The sequence below is a fragment of the Alexandromys fortis genome, unplaced genomic scaffold (genome assembly GCF_014885135.2).
Source record: "Alexandromys fortis isolate MF-2015 unplaced genomic scaffold, M_Fortis_MF-2015_v1.1 scaffold_7, whole genome shotgun sequence".
NCBI lineage: Eukaryota > Metazoa > Chordata > Mammalia > Rodentia > Cricetidae > Alexandromys > Alexandromys fortis.
The window spans coordinates 6,327,630-6,351,700 of record NW_026067920.1 but is presented as its reverse complement, the minus strand read 5'-3'; the positions used below and the strand labels follow the sequence as shown (position 1 = coordinate 6,351,700).

Below are 24,071 nucleotides of genomic sequence, written 5' to 3'. Positions count from 1 at the left end.
AAGCCAGAACAACAGCAGCAAAGAATGTACGTAGACCATAGAGGCGAAGTGTTTCAGTGGTCCGCGGAGTGCAAGGACATTGGAAAGATGGGGTGGTTGTGGAGAAGTGTTAACTTGGGATGGGGCTCTAGAGATGAACCTGGGAAGAACTGAATGGAATGGCCCAGGAAACTCCTAATTTTCCCCAAACTATAGAGCCCAAATTGTTGCTCCTGACAGAGCAGTTGTCTGTACAGGAAAGAAACCTGGAGGGTTCAGGGAGAGGGGAGGAGATGATACCTGAGAGACAACTCTCAGCACTTAACCTACACATTATAACAGTAACAGTAACTACCTTAAGATTTTTTTGTGTGTATGATCCTTTTGCTGCATGTGTCTGTGCATACATGAGTGCTCACGGAGGCCAGAAGAGGGTGTTGGATCCTCATTCTCTGAAACTGGAATTACAGACAGGTTGTTGTGAGCTGCCATATGAGTGCTGGGAATCAAACCTGGGTCCTCTGCAAAAGAGTCGATGACATTAAAAAGAATTCTCAGGCATGAGAGGTGGCTCAGTAAAGCACTTTAGAGCATGTGCAAGGTCCTGTGTTCCATCCTTATCAAATGTTTCTCACAAATACAAATAAGACAATATCAAATAGAAGGCAGCCACTTATAAAAGACATACTGCTAAGTGGTAAATTCATACCCAGTTGTATTTAAAAATGTATAACAGGTTAAAAAAAAAGGAAAACTAGATATACTGGACAAAGTTTTAAAATAGTTTCTTAAAATTTTATTTATGTGTATGTTTTCTTGAATGTGTGTGTATGCACCACATACAGGCCTGGTGCCCATAATGGACAAAAGAGAGCATCAGATCTGCTGGAACTGGAGTTACTGACAATTGAGAGCCACCATGTGAGTGCTGGAAATAAACCTAGGTCCTGACCAGCCAGGCAAAATGCACCCACAGGTGCAATAGTGGCCAGTCTGTTATGGGAGTAACCAGTTGCTCTCTGATCAGATTTGAGGCTCACTCCACAAGAGAATTTATATCTGCATTATAAGCACCAAGGGACTCATCAAACCCTGGGGTTATCTTACAGGTGAACAAGGTCCAAAATTTTACTTTATGTATATGAATGCTTTGCCTCGAGTGTGTCTGTGCACTACATATATGTGTGATGCCCTCAGATGCAGAAGAGGGCATTAAAACTGCAACTGGAGGCATTTGTGAGCCTTCTGTAGGTGCTGGAAACCAAAGCCTGAGTCCTGTCCAAGAGCCATAATAGTCCAAGAGCCATAATAGCTCGTAACTGGGGAGCCATGGCTCCAGTCTTTTTTCAGCTTTCTGTGGGGGATTATAGGTAACCCTACACACTCTTTTGTCCAAGAGCTTTTTTCTGCAAGATAGTGGACATGGGAAGGGCTGTATGGTTCGGCTTGCTTCAAATGGCCAGCCTGCTGCCATCTGTGTAACTGTGTGTAGATGCTGTCTGGATTGGGGGCGGTACACTCCACAGAATGCCTCTCTTGGCCAGTTGTAAGGAAGCCAGTGTTGGATGTTAGTCACCTCCAGAGAGATGAGTGGCTACTAAAGTGCTGTGTCCTCTGGGTTACATAATCAATCCTTGGGCAAATGTGGTGCTATGGTAGCTGATGGTTAATCACAAAAGAACAAAAGAGAAAGGCTGTCAGACTCCTCTCCAGTACCCACTGAATAACCCCAAGGCCAGTCTAGTGACCAAACTACTGGGGAGGCTTTCTGGGAGGGGTGCGGAAAACAGTAAGTTACAGAGGTAGAGCTGGCCACAGCTTTAAAAGGAGACTGCAGGAGACCCTGAGAATCCTGGAAATATCCCAGGAAGGTCGAGGACATGAATCTTTATGATTCTTTGCCCTCTCAAGGTAAAAGCCCCCCCCCCCCCCAGGTATTAGCTGACAACTGCTGAAGACAAGCACCCCAGGAAATGGCACAGGTCTGGCAGAAGCTGCATGGAAGCCCAGCCCTCCCTTTTGAATACTGATGAAGTTGACCTGATGATGGTAGTCCTTAATGTGGGCCACTCTGTAAACACCTGAAGGCCTACAGGTAGCTGGTAGAGTGCAGAGAACCCTACAAGCAAAAATTGGGGATCAAGACAGCAAGTGGTTTCTGGCCCCCATTCCAGTTTCAGCCCACAGCTCCAAACTTTTTAGAAACACTGGGCTAACTCTCAAGCAGGAACCTGTCTGTCGTTGCGGCTTTATTAAACTAGATCTGTCTGCAATGTAACCCCCTAAGAGAAGGAACAAGGAACAGAACGACCTTTTTACCTTGCAAGGACGTTTCTGCTGAAGCCAGCAGTGGCCCTGGCACCTGAACATCTTGCCTCACCATCCCTGCCATAGTAGAGAGGGTCCCTAGGCAGTGCAAGGGAACTGGCAGTCTGAAGGCAGAACCTGTTTGGAGTCCTGCCTTCTGGGTCAAGCTGACCCTGCAAAGCCAGTACAGTGTAGCTGTTGCACATGGAGCCTCCTAGGTTCTATCTCTAGTGAAGTCCAGTGAAGTGGAATAACCCTCTATATGCTGTGAATATTTTATTACCACTGGCTAATAAAGAAGCTGCTTTGGGCTATGGCAGGACAGAATATAGCTAGGCAGGAAATCAAAACGGAGAAAGAAGGCAGAATCAGTGAGATGCCAGCAGCTACTGGAGAACACAGACATGAGGTAACAAGTCACAAGCCTCGTGGTAAAGTATATAATAGAAATGAGTTAATTTAAGTTGTAAGAGCTAGTTAATAAGACTGAGCTAATAGGCCAAGGTTTGTAATTAATATACACCTCTTAATGTTTATGCAGGAAGTGGTAACTTGCAGTTACAATCCAGAGCCTTGCGGTAGAATTCTCAGGATGTTTCAGGCTCACCCAACTCTGTTGGATGACCTTCCAAATAGGAGCCAAGTAGCCAGAGGAGGCACAAAACACTCAGGCCGAACTTGAGTTCTCTGTAAATGGCAAATTTGGAGTCTTACCTGGCTTAATTTACTACTGATCCCTAAAGGTGCCAACAATCAGGCAGGTGCTGATAACATGGGAAATATGAGCCTATAAGATAAAAAGCAGTGTCTCTCAGACAGACGAAATGAAGAAACCAGAAGTTTCCTCAGCCTGTACTAATTCTTGGAAAACAAGTGTCATGTCCTTGTCTTTACCTGGTAGTAGACAGTATTTTACTCCCAAATGGAGTTGGAAATTCTAAATCCTACTAAGTTATTTTCCTGAGGATTTTGCAAACTCATGATTTACAAAAAGATCCCTAGTCCTAGATTCAGAACTACATATACCTCTGCACCAAAAAAACACCTGGGCAAGCCAATGAAAATGTCCAGTCACATTTGTGATGCCCAGTATCACTTTTGGAGATACCCACTATTAATGAGTTACAACTGAAGCTGTTGGGAGCAGAATGGGAATGTATCTGATGTCCTTTCTGGAATTTACCCTCTATACACGTGTAATGGATAAAAGCATACACACACCACCTCTTTTTTCACAGATGTTTGAAACACAAGTGTTCACAGACTTCCATGACAACACATTCAAGATAATGAAATGTCCTGTGATGGTTCAGAACAGAGTTGATGTATACTAGACTCACTCTGAAAAAAAGTATGATGGACGTACTTGGTGAAAGACCTAAGGACACCCAAGAGGGCAGATGTGTTGCTGTATCCAAGATGAATAATCTGATCTCTAGGGAGAACATGGGGATCAGGTAGAAGCCTTTTCATGTTCAGCCCTTTGTAATAAATGAATTCTTACCATGTCCACCTGTCACTTAGCATCTTCAACCCTATCCCTCTCTTTTAGAGCCGGTGGATACCTTATCAATCGGCTCCAAGGTCAGCTGTTTCATACTGTTCCCAGGAAAGACCCTACATTTTATCTTGCCATCAGAACAGTAGGACCTCTACATAGGAACAAGCAGCATTCAGAAAAGCTGAGGTTGGATTTAATATATCCAGAAAGTTAAAGATAAAACATCTAGGAAATGAAGTTGTTCCGTGTCTGTGGATGTTAAGTGAAGCTAAGAACAAAGACAGTGGATATGTAACAGGTGAAGAGGAAGATCTTGTATTTCACATAAGAATGTACTGAACTTAAGGAGTCTCACCAGTAGAAATTTATGGTAACATGTTTTGATTACATGTGTAGGTTAAAAAAAAGGAAGTATTACCTGCCAGTAAAAATGCAGGACCAATTTTCTTTAAACAGCGGGTTTAGAGACAAAAATGGACCACACACTGCCTGGATAGGGTCAACAGAAAGTTGGATTGGGAGTTATGTGCACCAACACAGGAAACCCTTCTATTGGAGAATGTTCCAGAGAAAAGGACTACTTCTGAATGATACCCTCCCCCCCAAACAATCCTGCATCAGGAATTGTCAGATGGGACAGTCTGGGGTAGCCTAGAACCCAAGCAGGCACTTCTAGCCACATGTGCATAGTCCTCACCAATTCCCCATCTTCTACAAACACCATGGCAAGTGGGTAGATGTAGGAAACAAAACCCCAAGTGTTTTGGATCAGGAGTACAAAGTCACAGTTCTATCTTCAGTGGTCTTCAACAGAAGTGAAGAGTTGGTGGGACAAGAACCAGAATTCTCCCAATGGCCATCAGATCAAACTCTTGCCTTTCTGGTTCTGAGTAGTTGTCTGAAGCACATGGTCTTCCTCCTCCTCACTGTTTCAGAGTATGGGAGGTGCTGGGCTCTCTGAAGCCCACAAAGGACATAGTAGAAAAGCAGCAGCAAAGGCTCTCCAGGAACTAGCACCACTGAGGAAGCCTCCTCCTCCAGAGAGCTCTTTCACACCTGCACACCCTGAGAATCTTTGGAGTTCAACATTCAGAGTGCTATCCAGCCCAGCAATTTGACCAGTCAGAGCTGTCTACGTTTGAGCTTGGACAGTGTGGTTGACTTGAGAAATGGCTCCTTCAGCAACAGAGTAGGTGGTGCGTTGGGAAATTTGAGCATCAAGAATCATCTCCAAGCTGCCTGGGTAACACAGCCAGGATGACTCTGACAGCTGCTCAGGTAGCCTACAGACCTTCATAGCCCTGACTGGACACCAGGAGATCTGCTACAGGAAGTCTTTCTGATATTGGACCTGCTTTGATCACCCCCTTGTGGGTCTTGTAGATCTAAATCTCTGGGGCCACATACTTTTCATATCCCATTGTCGATCTTCCTGTCCTCAGAGCCTCTCCAACTTCAGGTTGGTGCTTGCTTCATCCTATGTTGAGGTTCCAGGAGCTCAATGGCTCAGACTCTGTGCCCTTTCCTCAAGAGTCACACAAAAGAACAGTCTCACAGCAGGCATTAACATCTTCTCTTTTAAAAAATAAATATTTATGTAAACTTAGGGAGGAAGATTTAAGGAATCTCCTTCCCAAAGCACAAATGGCCCACATGAGTCAAACCAAGATTAAGTCCACCAACTCACTAATGAAATCCCCTTCCCCAGAAGCTGCTGTGCTGAGGCAGGTGTGCAGAGGAATTATCTGCCTCCCAGCTCCTCAGTCCCCTTTGGTGATGAGGTCCTCAATGTAGGCATCCAGCTCGTCATCTGTATTGATGTCTATGTCCTGGAACAGAGTGGGGTGCGGTCAGTTGGACCAGGAAAACAGGTTGGGGTTAAGACTGGGCCAGAATTCCATTCTGTTCTCTTGCCCAGCTCTCTGTTTCTTGTTCCTGCCCTGTTTCTGAATCTGTTATCCTTTGTTAGAACTCATTATGCATGCCCAGGAATGCCAGGTTCTCTGCATCCCTCCACCTAGTGTCTTATATTGAAAATTGGACTATGCCACACCCCCCAGTAATATTCCGCTCTTGGGTTCAAACCACATACTTAGAGGTCCTGCCTCTCCTACCATCCATAACTCCCTACTACAGCATAGTCAGATCCTAGTCTCCAGAGTCCATCCTAGTCTAGTAGCCTCCCCTTGGATTCAGTCTCCTTCGTTATTTTCGAGACCATCCCATTCGTAGCTCTAGGTTCTCTACCAGCCCGCCCCCAGTCTACTGTGTAGAAGAAAGATGTACCAGACCCCTAAGGGGCAATACCCCACTTCTCCACTACTCAACCCCACCTGGGACCCATTTAGATAAGTAAGAATTTTGCTTATGGCTTAAAGGGTTCTCAAAGCAAACTGTATATGGTCTGTGGGGTCTGGCTGGGACGAGGCCCAGGCAGCTCTATCACTTCAAGCCCTCTTGTGAGGACTCAGAGCAGCCAGGGCTGGAAACAGACTCTTGTGGGTGGATAGTCCTGTGAAAAGTCCAGCCTCACTCCAAGACCAGTTAGTCTAGCTTCTCCAAGGGATTTGCTGGCTCACCTCCTGTACTTTTTGCAGGAGTGCTACAATGTTGGTCCTCAACTTCTGTAACTTTTCTTCTGTCTCACGAAGCTTTCTCTCAGAGGTGCGCAAGCTCTCCTCTGAGGCTTTTGCCCGTGAGTCAGCACGACTTTGGTAGGAATGACACAGATTCTGGAGTCCCACCTCATACTGCTTGAAGTATTCTTTCTGTGGAAGGAAACATGATAGGGCCATAAGTTCACAAGTAACTTGGGTTTATTTCAGTACTGGGGGAAAGCAGTCTTCTAGAACCAAGGTAAAGAGATTTTAGTGGCAGTCCTTTGGGGATACCACAAGGATGAGGATACAGTGCACTCAGCAAAGTGCTTAGTAAACTGCAAGGATGGCTTACCTTTCCACACAGCTAAAAAGGACTGTGGAATCATTCTCCTAGCTTAATCACACCTTTCTAACTCCAGAACAGGACTTCCATATCCAACATCGTGTTAGGATCAAAGAGCTACCAAGCACCTACCAACAGCAATTATCCCCAGATTTGTTTAGTTGTACAACAAAGCCTTTTATTATGAAGTGGTTAAAAGTAGTTAAAAACAATTTTAAGTTGTATCCCAGTATGATCTTCTCAGAAACAGTCACTGAGAAGGGAAGTCATCCTCACAGGAAAACTACCACAGGTCCTGGCTATCCAGTGCACTTACTTGCTTCTCTGAAGGCTGCGTGAGTCGCTGCACTGAGGGGCTTACAATCTACACTACGATCTCACACCATGATGACAACAGAAACTTCACATTTTACATAAAAAATATCTTGGCTGCACAAAATAAATTTTAAGCCAAATGCAAATATCTTGAAGACAATTATATTAAACTTTTAATTGTAAAATTACTGAAGAGCACCATTTACATACTGATAAGGAATAAAACGAACAAAATTGAAAGTTTGGTTTTAGAAATTGCAACCAGAAGATCAAAGTTGTGTACTATTACTTTTACAAAAACAAGCTAGATATTATTTTTAGACTTGGACAATCACACTGATTCTCTTTGGGCTGAGCGACAGTGCTTACTGCTGAGGTCCTGCCGTATTCTGGCTTTTGCTTTGAATTTCACAAGTTGATGCCAAAAGTAACAAGTAGAAGATGTTTGTTCTCCTAGGGCCTCTGGAGAGCCCAGTCTAAACAAGGGCAAAAGCCACAGTCTGGGCTGGGCTTGCTATGAGACAAGAATGTGGCACGACATGCTACTAAAAGTGCCCCCATAAAGGCCAGGACAGCAGACAAAAATCAACTTGGGTGTTTCTGTAAATAAAGCTTATCCTTGATGGACGCCTCTGAATACTTTCATGCTGTAATTGCAGAGCTGAGTAATTTTACACACCATAGTCTACAAACCCATTATTATTTGCTAACTGGCCCTGGGCATGGTTCAGATCAACAATTCTTTCGGCTTCAACCATTTCCAACATAAAAATGAGGCTTAGATTGATACCCAAAGATGCACCATATCATCAAATCTTTCAGCCTGCAGCTGCTTACAAAAGCCTCCTGCCCTCGCCTCCAAACAGTCCTCTGCACTTACAAAAGCAGGCACTTATTGAAGCCCTAGTTGTTTTATTTGGTTAGGGTTTTTTGGCGTTTTTCCCTCTCTACCAAGTTGCTAAGGCTCCCTGGCCACTGCCACAACATTCATTTCTCTCAGGCTATGGCTAGCTACCTAGTAGCACCAAGTCCACCTCTAGCAAATCTTAAAATGGCAGAAGCAAAAAGCCAGCAGAGTCCTCTGGGCTACATGAGTTCTCATGTTCATCTCCAGATACCACCACTTTCCCTCTTCCTCTCTCCAAGTCCCAAGTTCTAGGTATGCTGAGTCTAATCTCATTAGTGTTACCTAGGACAGATTTGAGAAAAAGAAAAGAGATGCACGTATCCTAAATCTGAAAAGGAGCCTCAAGGGGTGAAGCTAGCTTTCTTTCCTGCACACCAGTCCTATCTTCTCAAATCTTCCCTCAGTAAGGAGGGAAGATGATGAGATTGTAATAAGCAACCAAAGATCAGGCCAGACTCACCAAAGGAAAAGATATTAGTTCTTCTGAATTCATAGCACTCAGCTCCTTCTTGGAGATGGGGAAACTCGGAGGCAAGAAATACCGCAAGCAATTGCTAAGTAGGAAAAAAGGGAGGGACAGGAACTCAGAATAGCATCGAAAAAACTATTGTCAGCCCTAAGGAAAAGGCAAAGAAACACAAACCGAAGAATCTGGACCAGGAGGTCAATAGTCTCATGGTTGGTACTTGGGGCAGTAGTGTCAGGCTCAATGGCTAGACCATCAGAGGTAGACGGCTCTGGTAAGGCCACAGCTTGTTGGGCTACAGGCTCGTCCTCCTCTCCACCTTCTTGCTGCGTGTCAGGACTCTGATGCTCTGGAGAAGGTGGCTTCATCAGTCGTACATCTTCACTGCCTTTCTCCACCCTATGGAGGACACAGAGCGTATCATGTCTGTCCTAAGCTCCTAACAGGCTGCTAGGAAGGACATGAGGGTACCACTTCCCTTTACCCTAGTTAACTTCTGCTATTCTGACATCCCAGAAGAGGGCATTACCAGCGGTCTCTTGGTGTTGTGTCTGTGGGCACGTAGTCAAACTTCACTTTCCACCGGACCACATTCTTGCCCATCTCCACAGCTGTGACACGACCTGTGTACCACTCCCGGTTCACACGTACCTCTACATGCAGCCCTTTATCTGAGAATTCAAACACAAGTGAAAATCAGAGAACTACATCAGTGCTCCTGACTTAGCCACTGCTGTACTTGTAAAAGGTCCCCAGGTGAGTCCCCCAGTATGCACTCTGAAGTTTGGCAATGCAGATTCTTCCATCTGTCATAGAGCCAAGACACAGGATGAGTGACTTGCCAAGGGCAAACACCAAAGAATTTGTGTCAAAACAAAACAAACAAACAAACAAACAAAAAAACAAAAAAACCCAAAAGCAGAAAACCACAAGTCAAGCATGATGGCTCGTGCCTTTAATCCCAGCACTGGGAGACCGAGCCAGAAGATTACAAATTCAATGCCAAACTGGACCATCTAATGCATGTCTGCTCAAAAATCTCAAGCATCACAAGTAAAACTAAACATCATGAAGGGAAAGCTGGACCAACTATAGAAACCAAGCCCGGAGAGCTGTTAACTTAAGGAAGAAGCTGCTGACAGTAAAGGCTCTATTTCCATTTTCAAAACAGGCTGACAGGACTCCCTAAACTTACCTTTCTGAGCCTTCTTGAGTTCAGCCGAGTCATCTTCCCCAGCACTGTCTGAGAGCTGCGAAGAGAACGGTCTATTAGAAGCTTCTTCAAGTGGTCATTGTTTGTCAAGGAGGGCTCTTTGTGTTACTGGCTACTCATGGTCACCAGCTATAACATGTCTTTTTATGGTGTCCCAGGTATCTACCCTTCAGCCACCTTTATGAATAAAACAGCAGGCAAGAGACACATTTCAAGTGATTCTAGGCCCCTAGGTGTACACACACACACACACGCACATGCACATGCACACGCGCACACACGCACACGTATGTATACACTGGCCCGTTATTAGAACAAACCTCAAGATCCTACCTGGCCCCATGTTTCTACTCATCAGGGTAACAGGTTAAGAGGTCAACTAGGCTCAAAGCCTTAGGTCATGAACACAATGGGAGCTGGCAGAGGCCCAGGGAGGCAATCCCTGTGAGCCTCATGTGATCACCCACCTCATTTGCCTCCTTCTTTTCCTCCTTCACAGAAAACTTGCTCCGCTTGCATCTTTCTTTCCTCTTTTCAGCTTCTTCTTCAGCCTCTTCCTCATCAGAGACTGCAAGACTCCGCTTCCGCCCTGAGGTGACCTAGATCAGGAGAGTAGGAGCATGAAGGCCCTGTTCAGCCTTCAGATTTTGTACAGCCTAACGAACTATTCAAAAGAGCTTATGTCAGTTCCTGCTCGGAATTACTCAGTACACACATAAGCAACCTCCTGGTACTTATACTATGTGGACTTTTGACAACACTTGTCACCAGAGAAGATTCTCGTTTAACCTTAGTCAGTCAAGCCCTCCTTGACAAACAAAGACTACTGCCATAATCTACCAAAGCTGTCTGTCACCAAGTTAACAAGAAGCCAATGGAGCTGACTCAAGTTTGCAGCAGACTCAAGGTTGGGTCTGCTGGGTAAAAAACTCACTGTGTAAGTTCTGAGCAAGTTTCTTGCTATGTAGGCTCCTCTTCTTCAAAGGCATCAGAAAAGCATGGAGATTCCGTGATCCTGGATTCCCCTAGTATAACTTTTCCCCTACAGCATTGCTAATGAGCTGGAACACGGAGGAGGCAAAGTGTCTCACCACGGAATGTTTAACAGGTGTCTCTGGCTTCTTGACCACTGGAGTCTTGATGGCTTTTTGAGCAGGAATCTCCCGAAGGTTCTTGGAGTTCGGGAGTAGAGATGGTGGCGAGGGCTGCACAGGAGGGGTGGGTCGGGGTGCAGTCTTGATGGGAGAGTTTGCAGGCTTTCGAGGTGCCTCAGCTGGCTGGAGCAGCCTGGATACACTAGTTTCACCTCGGGCTGCAGTAGCAGGCAGCTTTGGGGGGTTGCTGATAACCGAAGCCTTTCGGAGTTGGCTAGTTGGTCTAGGAGTTTGAACAGAAGGGGGTCTGCTAGGAGCATTCTTGATCACGGCAGGTAAAGGGGGTGACCGAGGACGCTGAGGTCTCCGTACAGGTTCCTAAAAAAAGCCCAAAGACAGTGGGAACATTGGTCCTAGCTTAAGACACCAGAAGAGCCCCGCCTCCCTTATTATGTCCCTGGGCTTTACTTCAATGGAAGGTCTGGTAGTCACTTCTAAGGGCAATTTCTTCAGGTCAGCTTGTGAGCGGATGGGTGTGGTTTTCTACAAAACAAAGGTAATGATAAATTCTTTACAATCTTTTTGGTCCCTCACTATGTGCCTAAGACAGTGATCTAGGTCTATTTCTGAAAGTTTGCTATTATCACTACAAAGGCAGTATGTGTGTGCACGCACGTATATATTCGTATACATTATATACATACATACACACAGATATACATCTATATGCACACAGATATAAATATAAAGGATACCTAAGTGACTGATTCAGCAACTGAGAGACTGGGGAAGTCTTTAGAGTTTCTAAAAAGGAAACCAAAAAGGTGGGAAAGGACTGGTGAGAGAAGTTGGCATGAGGCCAGAGAAGGGAGTGGAATTCAGCATGCTTAAGACATTTCCAAACTAGGCAGTGGTGGCAAAAGCTTTTAATCCCAGCACTCAGGATTTTTTTATAATTTGTGAAATTGAAAAGAGTTTACAAGCCAGGCGGTGGTGGCACAAACCTTTAATCCCAGTACTTGGGAGGCAGAGGCAGGCGGATCTCTGTGAGTTCGAGTCTAGCCTGGTCTACAAGAGCTAGTTCCAGGACAGGCTCCAAAGCTACAGAGAAACCCTGTCTCTGTAAACTCACCCCCCACCCCGCAAAAGGCATTTTCAGTTAGTAAGTATAGACACAGAAGGAAAATAATTTTGTAATAAATTCAAAATTGGGCTCATTGGTTAAAAGTGCAAATTGGTCTTATAGGGCACCAGAGTTCAGTTCCCATTATCCACAATCTGATGCCCTCTTCTGGATGTCACAGGCACCTGCACACATTCCATGTACACACCTGTGCATGTACAGGCAGACACATTTTTAAAATAATAAAAATAAATCATTTAAAAAACATGAAATCATGAAACATTAAGCACATATGAAAATTTGATCAACCTTAAAAATAAAAAAATCTTTGCTGATCAAATTTGCAATATAAAGATAACTCTTCTACATACTGGGAAAACGTGCAAAATTGTGGACAGCACATGACTGGGAGAAGAGGAAAGAGGAGAAACTGGTTGGGATGTAATATATGAGAGAAGAAATAAACTGAAAAAATGCAAAACAGTACATTGCCTGCAAGGCTATTTTTTATTTTATTTTCAAATTTTATTTATTTATATTTTATGCATGAGTGCTCTGCATGTACACCTGCATGCCCACCATAAGAGGGCACCAGACCTCATTATAGATGGCTGTGAGCCACCATGTGGGTGGATGGGAATTGAACTCAGGACCTCTGGAACAGCAGCCAGTGCTCTTTATCTCTGAGCCATCTCTCCAGTCCCCGAGAAGAATTCTTTTAAAACCGTAACATTTTGTAAACTCTTTTTTTGTTTTTTTTTTTTCTTTCCGAGATAGGGTTTCTCTGTAGCTTTGGAGCCTATCTTGGAACTAGCTCTTGTAGACCAGGCTGGACTCGAACTCACAGAGATCCGCCTGCCTCTGCCTCCCAAGTGCTGGGATTAAAGGCTTGTGCCACCACCGCCCGGCTTGTAAACTCTTTTCAATTTCACAAATTACCAAAAAATTATTATGCACTAAAAATAATATATGCATATATTAAATATACATGGGACGGTTGGCTATGACTACTAAAAATTATATAGAGAGGTTTTTTTAAGTGTAGGCCTTCATGCAAAATTGGAAAGAGCTACTCCAGAGAATCTTAAGTCTAAGACCAGCCTGAAAGGTAAACTCAATGAGACTTAAAGAAATAAAAATAAGGGGCTGGAGAGATGGCTCAGAACTGGCTTCACTTCCAAAGGTCCTGAGTTCAATTCCCAGCAACCAATGGTGGCTCACAACCATCTGTAATGAAATATGCTGCCCTCTTCTGGCCTTCAGGGACATATGCAGGCAGACCACTGTATATTCAATAAATAAATCTTAATAAAAAAAAGAAAGAAAAATAATAAAATAAAAAGCAAGAAAAGGGTTTAGGGATGTAGCTCAAGTGGTACAGCTTGCCTAATACATACATAGACAAAGTAGTTTAATTCTTAATGGGAGGAGGAGGCAAAAAAAGTTATAAAACTATTGAGTTAGTGGTGATTTCTTCTATGATAGGATATCTGTTTTTTGGAATGCTTATACATTCTAAACACATCAGACCAATTTGGATATATAAACAAAATAGTTTGTTACCTAAATAATCAACAAGGTACACTGGAAAAGTGTTTGGAATTCGGGTCAGAAAACCTTGGTGTGAACACATGGAAGGGTCACAAAAGCCACTGAAAGCTTCTATCCTGGACAGACTGCTGACACAGGCTGGCTCTGCCCACTTTCTCACGATGGCATACCTGAAGAGCTTCTAGTTTTTCCTGCTGCTGGCGAATTTTCTCTGTCAGCTGCTTCTGCTTTTCTTCCTGTGTCTTTAGGTCCTTTTTTAATGTCCCCAAGGGAACCTTCTGCTTCTGTTCAGAAGCTTCACAGCTGTAAAGGGAAGAAACTGGTGACAAAGCAGCATTCCGATAGGACAGAGACTTGCTGTCTTACAACCACCACAGAGCTTCCAATGTATAAAAATGGTATGTTACAGGACACATTTATTTGTCCTTCTTGTGCACAAACCATGTGCACAAGGCAGCATTGCCCTCAAGAAATACCCCAAGAGCGGAGGGAACAGTGGTGGGGCTGCTAAATGTCGAGTTAGCTTTACTGTCAACTTGACACAGCCTTGAGTCATCTGAGAAGAAAGCCTGGATTGAGGAAGTGCCTAGATCAGACTGGTTTGTGGGCATTCCATGTTTGTCAGGGATTGCCTTGTAATTGATGTATGGGGGCCCCAACCCACTACAGATGGTAATCCCAAGGCAGGCAGTCTTGAGCTGTACAAGAAAGCCAGCTAAGTTACTGAGCCACTGTAACAATGTTTCTTCATGGGTCTACTTCAGATTCTGGATGTCTCTAAATGATGGACTGTACTTGGAAGTATAAGCCAAATTGCTTCTGTGATATCTGATGTTCTGTGATGTCTACACAGCAACAGAAAGAAAACTGTAACAGGGAGGGAAGAGCAATCATAATCCTTGTTAAAGACTCACCGGTCCTGCTCAGGATCGGGGTTCATGGAGCAAACCCAAGTATCAGGATAATCTTTTTCTACTGAACTCAGCTGGAAGGGGAGTGTCCTCCATTTCAGACACAGATCTGCAAGAAAGAAAACACCCCTCCCTACATGTCAGCCACACCTATCAACAATTACTGGAATCCAGGCTCCTCATCTTAGCAAAGACGTCCTGGACTTTCAACACTCTTTATTTATTATTACAAAACTGATACATTTACCTTATGGACAGAGATTGGAGCAAGGATTCAAAATATTATGGAATCTAAATGCCACCAGCCCTTCCTTTCTCTAGGCTCAGTCATTTATTCATTCTAGATACAACATGGTACTAAACCTATTGAGCCTGGCCCAGCTGTGGTATGAAATGTCTCCAAGTTGGTGTGACTGTCCATATCATTAAGAGAAACTGGAGAACACAGCTTCAAGACTGTGCTCACAGAGCCACTGCCAAACAGATCCTGTTCCTGCTGGAAGCTATGTTTATGAATATTAGTCAAGTCAGAAGGCCAGCAGGAGGGCAGAGATCCTCATGATAGGAGCTTGGAGAAGAGTTCTCACTATTCAACTCACCACACTGGATAGTGGTTGGGATTTCCATAGCCCTCCGGCGTTTGAAACGCAGCTCACTGGATGGAGGTTGGTTCCAGTTGGCAGAAAGGTAGCCAAACTCATCCCAAAACTTGATGATTCCACGCTGGGCTAGAAGGCGAATGCCCACATATTACATTAGAAGCAGGCCTCATCAGCCTCACCATCTTCCTAACTGATAAACTCACCCTCTCAAGCCATAAAAGCATCAAGATAAAAGAGAGGCTGAGGCCTGGCTCCCAGTCCCATTACCAATGGCGATGTCCTTCCAGTACTGTGCCAAGTGCTCCCCCATTGCTCGCAGTAGATGCCGGTACTCCTTAGCATCAGCGAAGTCCTGCTTGTTATGTGTAGGTTCCAGAACCAAGTAGGGCACATCAACAACCCCAACAACCCCACCACATGCCCTGCAAGGACAAAGAAGTCACAACTGTCACCAAAACTCTTTTGCCATTCACCCTGGGCTGGAAAACCTCTCCTAGAGCAGTACTCACATGCCCCCTTCCAGCTGTGGGCCCACTTTCTCATACATCTTGATCAGGCGACTACAATTGTAGATAAACATACCATCTAGGTCCCGGTGTTCAATATTGACCCCAAAAACAAAATTCAGTTCCTTGGGTTCTTTGAGTGCTCTAATAAAGAGGAAAAAAAAACAAAAATAAAACCATCAAGCCTATTAACTCATTAGCACAAAAACAATATGTTAGACTTGATAAGGATCTAAACTGTTCAGTGTCCCTCTGTATAAACATAGAATTTTTTTTTTATGTTGTAAAACAGAGATGATTTAAATATGAATGTGGTACTATGAAATTGCTGCAAATCTCTGCAAGGAGAGTTAGATAGTAGAATAAATATAACATTATCATCATACCATCCTCAAAATCCCAATTATGTTAACAGCAATAGTTCGGTTTGTTTAGTTTTTTCAAGGCAGAATCTTGGAACTCGCTTTGTAAACCAGGCTGGCCTCAAACTCACAGAGAAAGTCACCTGTTTCAGCCTCCCAAGTACTGGGATTAAAGGTGTTCACTAATTTATACAACAATAAGAGTTTTAAAGGCAAAAAATTAACAAGAATACTTAAGAGAAAGACACTCATATGACATGTCAAGAAAATCTTGGGACAAGTTAGAGTGAAGTGACCTGAAACTTCTGCTTGTGACAAGGAAACAACCTGGACTTTAGCTAGGAATTCATGCCCTAGAGCCTGAGAAGCTCTAAACAGAGTTAAGGTCAGCGATCTGATGAGTTAGAACCAAAAGGCACAAAATTCAATCTATAGTATCATTCTACATTTATAATGAGTAGGGAAAATAAATTATGAACATATAAAAAATAAATACACATATTTTCATAAGCATAAGGGAGTTTCACATTTATTTAAATGTTTATTTTTCAAGTTTTACACAATGGGTATTTTGTACAACATTAACAGAAAAGAGTAAGAAAAGGATAGCAGTGAGTTAAGTGTCAGTTCTACCTGCCTTCTGCAGGATCAGAAGCGTCTGACCAGCATTTGCAATCACAGCAGTGATGCTTTTCTCCAAGTAAACTTGGTAGCAAATGGCAACCTGCCAGTGCAAATGGTACATAATTTTAAAAGCCCAAAGGTCTGTCCCAAGTACTAACCGCTGCTTGGCATCCTTGATCCTTTTCTTGACATCAGCTTCTCTACGCAGGGTGATGGCTGTATTCTGGACCTGCCGCAACATCACCTGCCAATACGTAACCAGTAAGACAGGGGAGAAGGTGCTCTATGTTACATTAAGTAATATGATATCACCTGGATACTAAAACACACCTGAAGATTACACCTTTATATAGAAAAGTGACCTTACTGTGGACAAACTTCAAAGCTGTATTTCATTTTACTAAGGTCAGGATACTGGATTCCAATGCCACATATGCAAGGAAAGAGAGTTTGAGTCTGAGGACTTACCCTAGAGTCCCGTGTCAGGTCCCCACCCATTCGTACTTCTAAAGTCCGAGCTTTGCTTTCTGCCTCACGGGCCTTCTCTTCAGCTAAATCCAGAAGAAATCAAAAGTTCAGAACTCTGTCATCCTTCCTTGATCCCTGCTACACAAGAAGTGCATACTAACAACAAGGGCCACATGGGGCAGCCTCTGGGCCTAAACTACAGAACTGCACCAGAAAAAAAACAAAACAAACAAACAAAAAAGACAACAAAACAACGACTGACATTCAAAACTGTCATGGACAAGATGGTACATGTTATATTTACAGTAATCTGTAAGCTAAGGCAGGAGGATCATTGAATTTGAGGCCAACATGGGATATAAAGTAAGTCTATCTCAAAATCATAACCCTAAGCAAAGCATTATTTATACTTCCCTTTTGTTTCACAAGTGACTTACAATAGTTAAAAAAAATTATTCAATGGGAATTCAACCTTTAGTATGAACTGAAGCCTGAAGAATGCTTTAGACAATCGCCCCCACCAAAGAGCTGAGAAAATTATAATTATTCTGGGGGGGAAACCTTGAGATTTCTGTCCTAGAGTCAGGACAACCTGAAGCAGTATGCAATATGAAATATTTCATCTGGTCTTGAATCTCTATCTGGCTTGGTATCTGACTTAAATAAGAATCTATAGATGTGCTTTATGCCACTCTAGTCCGGCATTAAGTCTTATAACTAGTGACAGGGGAGAGTCAAGTCTAGAGACAACAGTGCTGATGGCATTAGAGATGGAGAACAGCCTTGACCCAGGCTTTTAATACAAGCGGTAGCCCCAACTTCACCCCTCCTCCTAACACAGGGAGTAGCATTACCAATCCGTGCTACATGCTCTGCTTTCTTCACTTCCTGTTCTGCCCGAGTCTTGAAACGGCTTGATGTATACTTGTACATTCTGAAGAGTAGAAAAAGCAACCTGAGGGCCAAGTAGTAGTGGGGCAGGTAGCCAACTTGAACAGCTCAGGAAGTACTCTGCCTCCTCCTATGTGGTGCTGCCCTGGCTCTTTGTGATGAAACAGATCCAAGCTCATTTTAGTAAAATGATTCAAATCATTATTCAATTTGTCCCTGGTCTCCTGATGTGTCTCTTTGGTGTTCAGCAGGGATCACTAATCTTATAGCAGGAACAAACCTCAGTAATAAGCCATGGCTTCTCCTTTCCTGTCAAGGGCCCTTAGGCTAGGCCCCTGAACTTGAGATAAGACAGCTGCCTGTGCCACTCTCCACATCTCTGAACCAGCCTGGCCAACCACCCAGCAGCCTGTCTGTCACTTCCGTCCCTACCATGGAAAAGACTCTCTGCTAAACAGGAACAATCAGCAAGCAGTGTAGAGTCTTCATACTACACCATCCTAACATTACCCCCAGAGAACTGTGGCCAGGCCCCATTTCTCAGCCCAGATCATGGTAGCTAGGCTCTTACCTGGGCTTATACAAGCAACAGGAGAGTCTCTTGGTCTGCACCTTGTGACCATGAATGAAGATCCTCATCCGTGGATCAATATAGAGCACAGCAGCATAGGCTCGGAAGGAGCGTCGCTCTGGCTTCCTGGAGATAGCAGGAACTGAGAGGTACTGTCTTCACAACAAGGTAAGTCCAAAGCTAATGACCTCCTCTCTGCTCTGCAGTTCCTCAATATTCATTTCACATCCTGGCTTCTCTTGACATTTTGACCAGAATGGCCCCTCATCACAGGTACATCCTCCCCAGTCATATCCCTAGCACAGATGCCCCACAGAAACCTCAGCTGGCCCTTACAGAGAACCCGGTGCAATTTTGCCACTAGGACCCAGGCCTCAGATTCTTCTATCAAATGGGAGAGTTGGAACAGGGAATCATTAGTCTTTATTTTAGTTTCACTAAGGAGCCACTGTCCTGCTATTAAGGAGTTAGGAGCTCTCTGCTCTATCAATACTGCCAAGAGAAAGCCATGAAAGTGATTTTCCATTTTCCCCTGAAGTCATCTCCTAAGGGAGTAAAGACCAGTTCCAGGGCCTGCCACCATTCCAGCCATAACTCACGTGCCCTCTGGGGAGGTCTCTGCCATCTGGATGTCTTTTGGATTTGAGATTATGTCTAGTTCTGGTTCTCCATTGTCCATGAGCTTGAGATTAAAGATGATCACCAATGTTCCTGGGGAAACAGAAATCCTTTCTCTCTGCCAGCCAACCATGGCTCCTTCCTACACCTCCAGAGGCTCTAGGGCTCCCAGATTCTCTGGGCTACATGTCCAAAGCCTACTTACCACTATTCCCGGGAATCTTCATGAACTGGGCCATCACCTGCTCCTCGGTGTGGAAGGGAGAGTACTTGTAGACGAGCTCTGTCTCAATGGCAAACTTCTCCACATTGTCTGTGACAGGTTCCCGTGTTCGAGCATTCCAGGTAGGCAATGGGACTATCACCTTTGTTTTGGATGAGCACAGATAAACACTGTGATTGGGGATTCAGAACCACCTTCCCCCAAACATGCAGCTTTCCTGTCTCTTCAGTTGTGTAGTCTGGCATCAGCTGCAGCTTCTGGTCCTTTCCCAAATTCTTACCATTATGCTAGTCTGTGCCTTGAAGGTTTCTGTGCCTATCTGGGATATGTTTGGCCATTTCATTAATTTGGTAAAAATTCTACTTTTACCACTAAGGGAAAATACATTTACAATTATCTAGCTAATCTAGAAACACAAAATATAACCTCTAACTCAGCAATTCTACTTCTGGGCAAATACCCCCAAAGGAACTTTTGCACATATTTACCAGCATACATATAGAGGAACAACTCAAATATTCACTACAGAGTGATGGAGGAATTAATTTCATTGGTTAATAAAGAAACTGCCTTGGCCCATTTGATAGGCCAGCCCTTAGGTGGGTGGAGTAGACAGAACAGAATGCTGGGAAGAAGTGAGGCAATCACCATGCCTCTCCTCTCTGGGTCAGATGCGATGAAGGAAGCTCCAGTCCAAGATGGACATATACTAGAATCTTCCTGGTAAGACACCACCTCATGGTGCTACACAGATTACTAAATATGGGTTAGTCAAAATGTGAGAGTTAGCCAGTAAGAGGCAATGGGCCAGGCAGTGTTTATATGAATACAGTTTGTGTGTTGTTATTTTGGGGCATAAGCTAGCCAGGCAGCCAAAAGCTGGGTGGCAGGAATGCAGCCTGCTGCTCCTTCTACAACACAGTGTCTTAACAAATAGTTTATGGTAATAAAAATGAACAAAGGCACAGCTACAAACATCAACATGGAGGAGTCTCACAAACACAGTATTATCTGAAAGGAATACAATTTCTATATTGTCGGTCCATGTGTACATGTACAAAAAACTAACACACACACACACTAGTGACAAACAATGCCTCACACCTTCCAAAAAGGAAGTGATTGATGGAGGAGGGTCTATGTGTTACTTTCATTGGTTAATAAAGAAATAATAGAGTAAAGCATGTTTTCTTGGTAGCAGAAATTTCTTGGGTCTGCTCTGCTTGCTAGAGCCAAGCAAGCGCTCTCATCTAAGAGAGGCTTCCCTGACTCAGCTTTAGCTGCAAAACCTTGCAGCTCTTTTAAGAGATCCTGCCACAAAACACATAAATGGTGTTGATGAAAAGCTGAACACATACTTTCCGGTTTTCAGCCGTAGCAGGAAAAAAGCTGTGCCGCTTTAAAATGCCGACTTTCTGGGTCATCCTGCCAGGGCAAACCCTGACTCTTTCAGGCAGGCAGTCCGACTGAGTGTGGTCTGTGAGCAGAATGCTGCAGCTTGCTTGCTGGCAGGGACCTTGAAACACTGTAGAGTTGTGGCAATGAACACGGCTCTGGCCGGTACCTCAGCCACAAGGCTGGAATTGCAGAAAGCTAAGGAATAGGCTGGATCCAGCCAGCAAAGCCACGGCTTTAATCCTACCCATATTGCTCATTAAAGAAGCATGTGGTCACAAAAAGAGAGATATACAGTAAAGATAGATTCAAAGATGAAGAAAACCTCTAAATGGTTTACTATCTGTTAAAAAATATATGTAGGCTAAAGGTTAAAGTTCCTAAAAAAGAAAGAGAGTAGTTGGGTGTGGTATTACACACCTTTAATCCCAACACTTGGGAGGCAGAGGTAGATTGACCTCTGAGACTTCAAGGAGCAGAGGTGATTGACCTTTGTGACTTCAAGGTGTGGTAGTGCACACCTTTAATCCCAATGCCTGGGAGGCAGAGACTAGGGATCTCTGAGAGTTCAAGGATAGCCTGGTCTACAGAGTTATTCCAGGAAAAAGATATACAGAGAACCTGCCTCAAAAAATAAAAGTAAAAATAAAAATAAACAAAATAGAGGTTAAAATAAAGCCGCACAAAGATGGAAAATGCACAGAGAATCTTGATACTTTGAATTGTTTGAATGCTGAGGAAGGAGCAACAGCTGCTAAAAGATATTTGTTTATAAATGCTGCTAAACTAATCCAAGATACCTTGACTTTAAAATTTGGATCTAAGGACATGATGCTTTGGAAAGGAGTTTCTTCTTTAGTTTTCACAGAGGATGAAACCCTGTGTATTGCTTCTATCCCAATATGGTATGATAGACCACGCCCTCCTGAAAGGTTGCTGTGAACACCTTAAAAAAATTACTTTGCTTAACTGCCGACTGAGACGAACCTAGTGACAGGTTATACCGTGAAAGACCTAAATAACAGCGCCCCCATTCAGCACGAAGCAGTTTGGAGAGAAAAAACTGCGCCCATCTTCCCAAATATTGTTTAAAAATGTTCTTTTACATTTAAAGGGGGGAAATGATATAGATATGAATAATTTACATTGGTATAATTTTTACTCCATTGATATAATTTTAAGGTCAATTTTGTTATATGTATATGCATTTCTGATCTTAAGGTATTGTAACTGTGTAGTTCATTTAAAAATGTAATGTATAATTAGAAAATATAGGTTGTTAGTGGATAATCATTGATAATAGTCAAGCTTGTAGTCATGTTAGATTTTCTAAATGTGCATAGATATATTTCAGATAGGCATTCTTCATATCTTTCAAAGACTACAGAATATGGCATTTTAAATGTCTTAATAACTTAGGATTGTTCATGATAGTGAGACATGTCTGCTCTTGACAGCACCAAGCTACTTTGAGAGGAAGGTGGACATCGAAGAGGCTCCTTATGGAGTTTGATAGTCATTTGGGCAAGAAACTGCTCTTGCCTGGACTGTTGTATAAACTGGACACAGAGAACCCGCAGAGAGGACTGCTGAACTTGCCTAAAGGTGAGATGGTCTTTCAGGGTTCCTGATTTATGAAAAAGTCTATGAGACATTCTGCAGGACACAACAAAAAGTGACTGAACTGTCTTTGAAATTTCCTGCTTCATGGAAGAGTCTGCTGAATACTATGGGCCTGAAGGCTGAAGATAGATGCCCCAACGGTATAGAGGAACTTTAGGTGACTGTCCAGACGGCAAGATGTCTCTGTCATTTCTAGAGTTTTGGAAGTTGCTTACTTCTTGTTTACTTAGGTAATATTATATCCTTCTGGAGTCTTTAATGGAGCTGAAGAATGGATAGTTATAGTTTTCCTTAGTTATGATAAAAGATAAAATAGCTATAAATATTGTAACTGTAATTCTTGCTTGATAACTGTTTTGTTATATATAATTTTACTATGTTAAAGTTAAAGCCTTTCTTTTTTGTTTAAACAGAAAAGGGGAAATGATGGAGGAGGGTCTATGTGTTACTTTCATTGGTTAATAAAGAAACTGCCTTAGCCCTTTGATAGGACAGAAAATCAAGTGGGTGGAGTAGACAGAACAGAATGCTGGGAAGAAGGGAAGTGAGTCTAATGCTATGGAGCCAGCCACCAGGTCAGACATGCTGAATCTTTCTTGATAAGCCACCACCTCGTGGTGCTACACAGATTATTAGAAATGGGTTAATCAAGATGTGCAAGTTAGCCAATAAGAGGCTAGAACTAACGGGCCAGGCAGTGTTTAAAAGAATACAGTTTGTGTGTTGTTATTTCGGGTGTAAAGCTAGCCATGAGAGAGCCGGGCAGGATGAAAAGCAGGCCTGCCCGAAGCTCATCACTACAAGTGATGATCCTTAAAGTTATCAGAAGGTGATTTCCCCAGGGGCACACTGAGGACTACACAGATCAGGTATTGACAGGGGACTTCTAACTTTGGTTTATAATTATGACTACATAGGGGTGTACTTTATTGTAATAATTCCTCAACATATATGAAAATTGATTTTATGTCTAATTTTTTTTTTAAAACAACCCCTTCAAATATCTTCCCTAGTGGCTTCATCATGTCCTCATCCCTTGCTCAAAGCCAGCAGTCCTTGCAGAGCTCAGCATGGGTTGGCTGAAGGGATTCTCTGTGCAGCAAACCAAATGAAGCACCTCATGGGTTCAAGCCAATTGCCCCCACATAAGACAAAGGAATTCAGGATCTTAACACATGCCTGGGTGATAACTCATTAGGAGCTCCAACACTGCTGGTTTTCTAAAGAAGCTTCATGCTGAAGCACAGGGGCTGGGACACATTCCTTCCTGGGCTGAAAATGATCTTATTTTGAAATCTTGGCAGAGTCTAGACTGGAATACAATCCAAAACAGTGACCTTCTAGGACCAAGTAAGGAAAAAATTTCATCTAGCTTTTCTACCAAGGGAATCAAGTTCTATTTGCGTTCTGTGAACATGTATCTATACCTTCCAATTTTAAGCAGTTCCAGGTGAACCAATTTAAATTACTAACTTTCCCTACTGCTCCTACTTGTCATTTCTCCTTCAGCTTTTATGTCACCATCTCCCAGTTTTCTTCCTAGACTTTTTCCTCACACACACCTTTCAATATTGGCCTGCTTAGCTCTCAAGTTCTTTTCTTGCTCTACTTTCTTTCTTAAGTGATCTTATTTGCTACCAATAATCCCAGAGTCTAGGACTGAGGATGTAGAAAAACAAAAACAAGCAACAACAACAAAAACAGAAAAGAAAGCCTATTGCCCCCAAATTCCAGAATTTACTTTGCATTCCCCAAACTAACTTACATTGTCCTCTCTCCATATTGTCCCCTTCCATTCATTCCCCAGGTAGTGGCCCATTACCTCCAACTGCCACAACAGAACCTGCAAGTCTCTTTAATCCTTTCCTTACTCCCTCC

The 24,071-nt window shown here is 43.3% G+C and overlaps 1 protein-coding gene across 4 annotated transcripts in view; it reads right to left on the bottom strand.

The window, feature by feature from the left end:
* Positions 1-4,079: 4,079 nt before the first annotated feature.
* The window catches only part of Morc2 (MORC family CW-type zinc finger 2), a 45,044-nt gene continuing 25,052 nt past the window's right edge, over positions 4,080-24,071 (bottom strand). For all 4 annotated transcript variants that reach the window (XM_050140776.1, XM_050140775.1, XM_050140777.1 and 1 more), the window contains 20 exons: positions 19,158-19,317; positions 18,934-19,045; positions 18,335-18,460; positions 17,727-17,806; positions 16,873-16,955; positions 16,563-16,648; positions 15,422-15,562; positions 15,180-15,334; positions 14,910-15,038; positions 14,314-14,419; positions 13,570-13,702; positions 11,194-11,268; positions 10,723-11,103; positions 10,099-10,230; positions 9,614-9,668; positions 8,948-9,089; positions 8,596-8,817; positions 8,413-8,506; positions 6,367-6,555; positions 4,080-5,616 (listed from right to left, as the gene is read on the bottom strand). In XM_050140776.1, coding sequence (XP_049996733.1) covers positions 5,548-5,616; positions 6,367-6,555; positions 8,413-8,506; positions 8,596-8,817; positions 8,948-9,089; positions 9,614-9,668; positions 10,099-10,230; positions 10,723-11,103; positions 11,194-11,268; positions 13,570-13,702; positions 14,314-14,419; positions 14,910-15,038; positions 15,180-15,334; positions 15,422-15,562; positions 16,563-16,648; positions 16,873-16,955; positions 17,727-17,806; positions 18,335-18,460; positions 18,934-19,045; positions 19,158-19,317 — 2,670 coding nt within the window. In that variant the 3' untranslated portion in view covers positions 4,080-5,547. The remainder of the gene's footprint in view (positions 5,617-6,366; positions 6,556-8,412; positions 8,507-8,595; positions 8,818-8,947; positions 9,090-9,613; positions 9,669-10,098; positions 10,231-10,722; positions 11,104-11,193; positions 11,269-13,569; positions 13,703-14,313; positions 14,420-14,909; positions 15,039-15,179; positions 15,335-15,421; positions 15,563-16,562; positions 16,649-16,872; positions 16,956-17,726; positions 17,807-18,334; positions 18,461-18,933; positions 19,046-19,157; positions 19,318-24,071) is intronic.